General features: G+C 40.1%; 1 protein-coding gene across 1 annotated transcript; it reads left to right on the forward strand.

Annotated features, from left to right (window-relative positions):
* The first annotated feature begins 2,079 nt into the window (after positions 1 to 2,079).
* LOC115382632 (programmed cell death 1 ligand 2-like) lies at positions 2,080 to 8,132 on the forward strand. Its single transcript, XM_030084452.1, has 9 exons — positions 2,080 to 2,320; positions 3,248 to 3,308; positions 3,394 to 3,647; positions 4,320 to 4,416; positions 4,616 to 4,882; positions 5,792 to 5,902; positions 6,946 to 7,017; positions 7,331 to 7,372; positions 7,480 to 8,132. Exons 1-9 carry the CDS (start codon positions 2,285 to 2,287, stop codon positions 7,494 to 7,496), a joined length of 957 nt encoding a protein of 318 aa, XP_029940312.1. The 5' UTR covers positions 2,080 to 2,284; the 3' UTR covers positions 7,497 to 8,132.
* Positions 8,133 to 9,986: the final 1,854 nt, after the last annotated feature.

Here is a 9,986-nt window from a genome sequence, read left to right on the forward strand (position 1 = left end):
TCGCATTTACTGAAAACACATGAATGATAGAGTCGCTGTTTGAATATCATCAAGTTCATTGAGACAGTTTGGAAATCTGAATTTCAGCATATCATAGTGGCAGACAGTGACACACGCAGAGCTTGTGCGGAAGAAGGTAAGAGCAACATGCGGAAGTTAGCTACGTAATGGCTCCCTCTGCTGGTGCGCGTGGGTCACTGACTGAATATGATACTCAATAACAATACCAACAATATGATATTAGTGAATCAGCTCAAAGTGTGCATATCAATTCCCCAGGCTGTTAATCAGTCAACCAACCAACTGATCAACCGCTTAGTAATCAATAAATCAAACTTTGTTCATACAGATCTGCTTATGGAAATAAAAAATGAACTGAAAAACCAACTCAGTGATACTGAGAGAAATAAACCCGAATTGAATCAGAGAATCAGAGTAGTCTTTATTGTCATTCTTAAAAGCACTGTCATTGTAAGTGCAGTTCATGAATGTGCCACATTATTGAGGTACATAGAGATGCAAAATTGAAAATACAGCAAAAAAAAAATTTTAAAAAACGCACAAAACCATGTGTTTCACAGTATGAATATATCAAAAGAGGTAGAAGTTGTGAAAGAGAATCATAAAATGTCTATAAAAACAGATACACATATATAAAAAAACAGTCATACAGCATACAACAGTCAGTTATTCTATTTTTACATCAAATCTGATTATGGCTGGTTTAAAAGTTGTTTGCAAGTCTGTTTGTCCTGACCTTTAATGTTCTCTACCATCTGCCTGAGGGTAACAGATGAGAGGGTCACCAGGTGATCTGTCATGATGAACTGTGTCCCCAGAAAGCAGTTGAAAATATGAACATAAAGCATAAATAATCAAGAAACAAATCTTAAAATTACCAGAAAGCATAAGGTTACACATAGCTTCACGACTCATTTCAAACCAAGCTATCATGTGGTCAAACAAAGGTCAGCAGAAACTCCAAACCCCTTTGGTGTGCAAAAAAAAAAAGTGGTCCTGCATTTATGATAATGTCAAATAGATTATTTGTATCTCATCATCACAGCAAATAAGCCTTATCATGTCTTGTTGACACTTTACGTTGAACTTGGGGGTGGGATGACTTCACTATTTACTATTTTCAAAAGTATTATGTTGTAACCACAGCTTGACGTGGTGTTAACCAAAATGTTTACCACCGTAATTTATCTGTAACTGCACTTCATCGTGCAGAAATTTGTCACGCACAGCTTCATTTCGAAATTCCCAACAAATTTCCGACTGTGTCGCGTTTTGAGAGAGACAATCAAGTCACATTTGTGTGTAAGGGAAACCCTGAAGCACTTTCCTCTGTGGAAGAAATCCTTCGAACCCACGCACAAGTACAAAGGAGAGCCAAAACTCCACATAGGGGGCCTCCCCTCACCCACACTTGAACCAGGACGTTCCCACTGTACCTAATAATAATAATAATAATAATAATAATAATAATAATAATAATAATAATGATAATTTTTGAAAAAAACTATTATTATTCATTGTTTTTCATGTAGTTTTTTACAGTGTTCCCTTCCCATCATGTCGGTCATGTTCCAGTAAAACATCATGTTTCTAATCTCCAACCTCTTTCATGTCAATGTGACTCATTAACCGTAAAGTCATTAACACCAGCTGTAAATGTGCAGCCAGTCAGAGCTTCCTGCTTTCTTGCCTTTTTTTCCAAACCGCGCGTTAACGGTGTAACGAAAAGCAAGAAAAGACACCGAGAATCAAATGCCCCGCACTAAAATAATAACGACAGACACAAACCCAGAGGTGGACAGAGATGGGAAAAGTCCATCCCGCGTCTCAGATGCGTCCTGAAAAAAAATCCCATACTCTAGAGAAAAAGAAACGCGCCTTCCAGTAACAGATGAGATAGTAAATACTTTTTATGACATAGGCTGCTGCCAGTAAGGAAAGGAAAACGGCAATTTCCTTATAGCCTACAGCTCATGACTTCCTCAAACAGAAACACTGCATCACATTAACTGAGGACGGCTTTTATAAGCGCAAACCGTGCTTTTTTTGGGGGGTGTAGGGTTCAAATGCGATGTTCCTGAAAAAACGTGTCTTATATATTCAATAATACCACATTGCATTTAGTTTTTGCTTTGTGTGTGTGTGTGTGTGTGTTTTTGGTTGACCTAAACTGTTCTTTTTTGGGGGGGCGGAGCAAACATCTGGATCACTTCTTTAAAGAGACGCACGATTCAGAGAGTGGCCAGGAGGCAGGAGGAAACTGATGGAAACACACCTGGTGATGATGTATAAAGTACAGGTAGGATACATGACCTACATCCTTCATGTTTATGTCTTTTAAGCCAACTTTAAAAAACAACTTTAATCCTACAACCACTGATGATGATGATGATGATGATGATGATGATGATGATTATTATTATTATTATCAGCAATATTTATCTGTATAAATACACTCTCCTGTAATGCTTGGGATGACTTTATCTTTTTAAGCTTGCCATTGTCTTTGTTTTAAAAACCAAATCGCAAAAGCATTAGAAGTGTGAAAACATGTGACTTATGCGATATATCTTAAATTTGTAACTTGTTATTTTCATGCCTGATTTGATTGTCCTGAGAAGTTTGGAAATTATTTTCATTTTACCTGGAACAATGTGTGTTGACTGTGTGTAAATATTGCCAGAAAAAGAGATGGATCCTCAGTAATGTCATTAGAAGTGAAGCTTCTATGTATTTTTCACATATACAGATAAACTGATGTATCTCAATTTTTAGTTTTATTCTTTATAAATGCAGTTTTTAAGTGAGATACATGCTAAAGATTTGTTTTTTCAGTTTATATGACCCTTTGTTTTTGCAGCTTTATTTACAGCATATGCATTGAAGAATACTGATCTTGTATTGGAGTATCTGTGCGCATGCTGACTTGTGGTTGTGGAAACACAACCTTTAGGGTGAAATTCTAAATAACTTCCTTGTACTCCCGATTCCCAATAACAACTATCAACCATTGTGTAAATTGGAAAGTTTACAGAAGAGCTGAGTCATGCTGAGACAAACAAAACCTGGATATGAGATGAGATTAGATGAGATGGCTTTATCTAACGGGTCTCACTCAGTTATGGTGTTTTGCTCTCTTTTATTGTTTGTTCATTTGCTTTTGTTTTTTTCAAATGTATTCACTTCACTTATGTCCTTTTCTCTGAATGCCTTGCTTCTTCTTTAGGTTTCAATGGAATGGATGTTTATTGTAGTTTTGCAAGTCATCTTTCAGCCAGCTCTCTCAGGTGTGTAGTAATTGTCCAGAGCAATTATGAATAACAGTTATATCTTTATGGCTGAGTCATTTTTTGTTCTATTTTTTTCCTGCAGTCCTGTTCACGGTGGAGGCTGAGCAAACTGAATACAACTCAGAGTTTGGAGGAACTGTCGTGATGGGCTGCAGGTTCAGCAATAAACCATCAGAGAATCTTAACAACCTGAAGGTGTCCTGGCTGAGGGTGGGGTCCAGCTCCGTGCTCACGGCGCGGTTTGACAGCGGAGCGGAACAGACCGTCTCTCCAGCGTATCACGGTCGAGTCGAACTCCTCACAGAGGAGCTGAGAGATGGCTGGGCCAAGCTGCAGGTCACTACTGGCACTCGCTCTCACCACATTTATCACGCAGATGATGCGTTGTTTTCTGTGAAAGTCCCCGAGTGGTTTTGCAAACTTGTTTTAACTTGCACCTTACCTTCGTGGAAATCACAGACGTGAAGTTTTCTTTTATAGCACGACATTGGATTTTTTTTTTTTAACTAGATTTCAATTTATGTAAATAATCAGACCCAAAATAAATAAGATAACATATTTAACTGATTATCTTAAAGCGGCAGATGTTCCATGCTTGGATGCTGCTGCGCTTGTATTTGTGCAGTTGCTGCAGTGAAGCGCTGTAACCCATGTGGGGATTGAGAGACTCTCATGAGAGTCCTGACAGCTTTGGGACCCGTCCAGTTTTTGATCTGTGTGGTTGCAGTACTTTTTGTGTGTTCAAAGCAGAAGAAAACCCCAGGCCAAGTGTGATTGTGATTTCACTCATCTGTAGACTTTACTTGGTCACATGCTGTTTCTATATTCCAAGAAAGCATATCTTAACAGAGAATGGTTCAGACTGAATAGCTAATATTCGAAACACTGATGGGGATTGTAATTCCATCTGAATAATACAAAACACAATCTTCAGAACATGTGAAGTGTTTGAGATGTAAATATGCAATTAGATGCTTTAATATTTTATTTTATTTTGTCGTCTCACAGATCTCCAGGTTAATGATCAACGACTCTGGGAAGTACCAGTGTCTGGTCCACACAGACGAAGGAAGCGACTATAAAACTTTAAGTCTATCTGTTGCAGGTAAAGAAAAAAATGTGCTTCTTTTTAAGTTTCTGCATTACTCTGGGTGTTCTTCCAGGAACGGTATTGCTCAATGGCTGCAGCACGTTGCAATTTCTTGGCAGCAAAGGGGTCAACCTGAAAATGAAACTCACACTTCTATTACTCAATTTAATCAAAAATAGACTGCACTTCTGAGTTTTACTCTTCTCCTTTGCAGCTCCCTATAAGACAGTGATCAAGCGCGTTGAGAAGGCCGCAGATTGTGATCAGGTGCTGATAAGCTGCCAGTCTGAGGGATTCCCCGAGTCCTCCGTGCTGTGGCAGGACGGACACATGCAGACGCTCAACGCCAACACCACCGTGGCGTCCACGCCGGACCAGCTGTTTCAAATCACCAGCCAGATACAAGTCAGCTCATCAGAGGAGAACAACTACACATGCCATTTCACAAAGGATGGCACCTCCGCTACATTTCTTATTCCAGGTAAAGAGAGAACGTTGTTGCAGAAATATTATGATTTAGGGGGAAAAACAACATACACTAAAACCCACTCACGGATGTTCTGTAAAGGTCTCTCCATCACCATCAAACGTCTTCTTCTCTGCTGCTGTCGTTTCCTGTTATTGAAACGTTTCCATTTCAGCATGCAGAGATCAAGCATTAACCCCCATCAACCAAAATCACAGGGTTGAGAGGTGCCAAACTCCTGTTCAGGTTGTTTTTTGGTTTTCTTTCCACAGCTACACGATGTTTCGGCCTGTGGGTGGATGATGTTGAGCGTTGTATGATATACGTACACACTCACAGTGTGTGAGAGGCACAGGATCTTCAGTCATTTGAGGGAAACCATGTGCTTCTTGATGTCCTCATGTTGTTTGTAACTTGAAGGCAAAATGGTGCGTTTTTGGACTGAGCATGCTTGGACTTGATAGGCCAAAAAAGCATGTTGGCTTAAATCAGACAAAAAACCCTTTTCTTTGTTTCCTCATTTTTCTATAAATAACATTCAAAGTATTGTTCTTATATGATAAGGAATTGTTGGCCATGAAAAGAAAATCCCAGTCTCATTGAGATTCCCCTGTTTAAATATCATTTAACAAACAAATAAAAACTGATAGATTGAAGGGAATGTGGTGTGCATGCAACAATGCAACAAACAACTACAGACCATCACATGACAGATAAACACGAGCTTTATTGGCAACGACTGGTTTAGCTGTTGTCCAATGAGAGGAAGTTTGCAGGTGTGTGTCAGCGGGATGTTTGGTTATTTCCACTGTGGGTAAACATCTTTAAAAAATGCAGACGTAGAAAAACAAATCGCTGGAGTTCATGTGAATTGCAGACATGTGAGCAGTAATTACTCAATGTTTTGTTTTTCTGTCTTCACAGATGAAATACCGGTCTCTCACATAAAAAGCGACGCTCTCATCATTCTGTTAAGCATCGGGGTCATAACGGTCATCATTGCTGTTGGACTGTTCATTTATGGACGAAAGAAAGGTACGTAAAAACCTACAAACTGCTCCTATTTGTGTTGTCAGTTGGAACTATTGTGGGAAACGTCTGGTTTATGCTTAGTATTAAGGTAGCACAAAAAAAGGAAATGCAGATCTGGTAAAAGAATTCATTCTAGTTTCAAATGCAGCTTGAAATGTGGTGGTTCCAGGAAAAACTGCAGCATTGCAACAACACCTGCGAGACACCTGCAGCCTGAAGGGAGATAGAACAGGTCAGGTGTCAGCAAGGCAGGGTTTTCCAACCACATGCACAACACGAAGGAACGTATACTTTCAAAACCGACTGACTTCCTCATAGGTACTCCCAAGAGTCTTTGTACTGTAGTTCCTTTGAAAATGATGATCACACCTATAGATCACAGTTTGTTGTTTGACAGCACCAATACACTTCTTTGGAAGTGCAGATAACACAGAAAACGCTGAAATCACTGACAGATCAACTTTTAGATACTATTGTTTGAACAACCTGCCATAATGCTGAGTCACTGTGGAAAAAGGTGGTTCAGCCATCTGCTCAGCGAGAAGAGGAAGATATGGATTGTGTCTAAAACTTGTCATAGGTCATGTGAGCTGTCTTGGTGAAAAACACCCACTTGGTTTTGGTTTGCGTGCTTTGGGGAATTCAGGGCTGTGAAATGCACGGGTGGTTTTTTAGCACATTTGGGTGACGATGCTAATAAACAACTTCCCACATTTCAAGAGAAAGATCCCACGCGCCTCTGATAATAATTCTGACTTCACATACACATTTTAACCTTACCTTAAAGAGCACCTGAGATGAATGTGATATATTGACACTGAAAATGGCATCTTAATAATAACCACATTTATTATAATATTGTTAAAGTCCTGAGTATGCTGTGCAGCACATTGAGTCTTCTGTTGAGCTTTAACTCATTAAAGTAGATTCTTAAAAATAAATTTGTAAGCTAAGCAAATCTTACACTTATGTCCGGCCCTCTTTCCACCCCTGCTCACACACTCGCCTTCAGTAAAAACTCACTAAAATTCATTGTTTTGTAACAGGTTTCGGCAGTCTGAGCACCAGAGACCTTCTGACTGACATTCGGAACAGATCTTCATCTCCAGCTGCTGCATGTGAGTCTCAAAACGCCATTCACTCATTCACTCATTCATTTGTGTTTTTAACAGCAGTACCCGAGTACGAGTTAGATGGAACAGTCGTCATAACTGAGTGAAAAATGTCTGTATTTTTCCAACATGGCTGATGTTTTTTCGAAATCCTCTGTGGCAGAATGAATGTTCGGCTCAGAAGTGTGTGTCAGCTAATTTGAGTGGAACAGCTGCCGTTGCATGTTTGAATTAGGTGTTGCCAGAGATTACTCAGAAATTCTGCGAATGTCTTTAACTTACATGTGAGATATCTGACGGTGCTGTTTCTTCCTCTCAGCTCCAACAGTAGAACAAGAGAACGAGACAACATCTTTTAAAGGTGAATAACCCAGGCTTCATTCCTACATGATGATATCATATTGAGTTTTTTTTTTTATTTTTTATGCTTTCAAAGGATCTGATGCCATTTCTGTTTCCTTTATTTAGTCAGGGTCTGTCCGTGAAACCCCCAGCTTCAGTCCCAATGGCCACTGGGACATGTTTTTTTTTTTCTGGAAGACAGCTGCTGCCTACATTTTGTCTCATCTCAACTCATCTTGGACAGAAGGGTCAACATGTGACCTCTCTCCCTTGATCGCAGCGGCGTCCTTTCCCCTTGCTCATATGTGGACTGCTGCGCTGGGACGATGACCTGTTTGAGGAAATAGCGCAGAAGTGTCAGCAGAAGAGCTGCGAACAGAACTGTACTGGCCAGAGAGAGAGAGAGATTACTCGAAGACAAGTTAAGAAGGGAACTTCACATGGAGGGCACGGGTTGCTGGTTGTTGTATCCTGCTCAGAACATTTTCGCTTCAAAGCTTGAAGCTCAAAAAGCAATCTCTTCATTCCGCACCTTCACATTGTTACCAAATGACTGTATCGGATTGCGTTTTGTTTTCTGTTACATTTCTATGGAAAGACTTTTGTTTTTGTAAGCCCTGATGTTCTGCTGCACTGTGTAAAAAGGAGTAAAGCACTTACCTCATATTACAGATTTTCAGCTGGAGAGAATAAGAACAGAAAACCCTGAACTCACGTATTTCTGCATTTTGTGTCGATGTTTTTCTTTAGAAGCCCAAGTATGCTGCATAATATGTATATATATATATAATAAATATTGATTTTTGTAAAGCTTTTGGTCCTGTTTGTGGTTTGGGGAAAACAAAAAGGGTGGGAAATAATGGATTGTAGCTTCAAAAAAGAGAAGAAAACTATTCATTGCAAAAATTGCACCATTAAAAGTGAAAATAGTTCAGATGAGGATCCACCTTTGATTCATACCTGATGCCAGCTGCATTTGGCTCAAGATATGAGTGTTTACAGTGGTTTCTGTTTCTCTTTTGTTTTGGGATATTAGGAAGCAGCTGGGACAGAAAGAGGGTCATTTGTGAGTACAAGCGAAGAAGCTTCATGTTCTCATGAAGAGGAAGTGAGTTGTCTTCTTGTTGATGTTGCTGGAAAGAGACGCGTCATTAACAGTAAAACGACTCAAAAAGTCCTTTATTTAGCTGCTGTTTCCTTCCTTTATACATCTCACCAAACGAGACACACATTGCACTAGTTCTTGTCTTGCTGATCAATACTTATTCAGCATGTTTGATCCATTCGGATCATCTTAACAGCGTCTGTGTTCTCGGATGACGGATGATGTTCGTTCTTCAATTACAGGTGCCGACTTTGTGTAAACTCTAAATCCCTGCAAGTCAGCACTGCACAGCATGTCACTCTATCCCTTAATGAGATATGCATATAATATGTCTTATAAACAGAGAAATGAAAGATCAGCTGTGAAATGAAAGTCCTCCAAATATTTACAAAAGCTCAGCACCACAGGGCAAAAAAAAAAAAAAAATACTTTGGCAAAGAAGACCAAAGACCACAAGAAGAAGAATCAAGACAAACAATTCTTCTGAAGTGCTATAGTTTTAAATAATGAACTTTGAAATCTGTTTTCACAGTCTGCGACAAAACAGCCAGAATGTCCCTGGTTGGAGTGTGGGTTGGATTTAATAATGGATCTGTGTTGAGTTTCAGTGTTTTCGCAGCGCATGTACGCGGTTTTCCCCAGATACTCCAGTTAATTCACAAGTTGATACAGGCTCACTGGTGACTCAGATATTGACTGTATATGTGTGTGTGTGTGTCTGTCTGTCAGGATGTGCTTGCTTTCCGTTGAACGGCTGACCGGTCCAGGATGGAGACCAGATTCAGCTGAGATCAGCTGCAGCGTCCTGTGATTCTGAGTCAGATATTCAGAGAATAGTTGAGACAACTCCTCTGTGGGGCCAAAAAAACAAGTCACTTTAAAGGAATACTCCGAAGATTTTGGACCCACACCCTTTCCCTGTTATTCACAAAGTAAGACAAGCTCATAAATACCTTTTTCGTGTCCTTGTGTCCAGCGGCTGGATCCCAGCTGTTACCATCGTAGTTAGCTTAGCTCAATTGCTGGAGGTGAACAGGAGACAGAGCCGGACTGACGAAAGTGGACAAAATACTCCTTCCAGTGGTCCAGGAGACGGCGTATTAGCACGTGAAGTAAATCCGAATGGTTGTAAAACATTTTAAAAGACGTGTTTTCTTTTCAATCCGTTAAAATAACGTTTGGATACACACAGATCTGCACAAGCATAGTGCGCCGCAGAAGGATATACCGGCGCACAGCGGCTGAGTCTATGGCTTCTACTGCTGTGCTCCGGTATATCCTTTCACGGAGCACTGCGCATGCGCAGGTCTGTGCGTATCAAAACGTTATTTTTATGGATTGAAAAGAAAACACATCTTTTAAAATGTTTTATAACCATTCAGATTTACTTCATGTGCTAATACGCTGTCCCCTGGACCACTGGAAGAAGTATTTTGTCCACTTTCGTCAGTCCGGCTCCGTCTCCTGTTCACCTCCAGCAATTGAGTTAAGCTAACTACGATGCTAACAGCTGGGATCCAGCCGCTGG

The sequence above is a fragment of the Salarias fasciatus genome, assembly GCF_902148845.1.
Source record: "Salarias fasciatus chromosome 7 unlocalized genomic scaffold, fSalaFa1.1 super_scaffold_4, whole genome shotgun sequence".
NCBI classification, from domain to species: Eukaryota; Metazoa; Chordata; class Actinopteri; order Blenniiformes; family Blenniidae; genus Salarias; species Salarias fasciatus.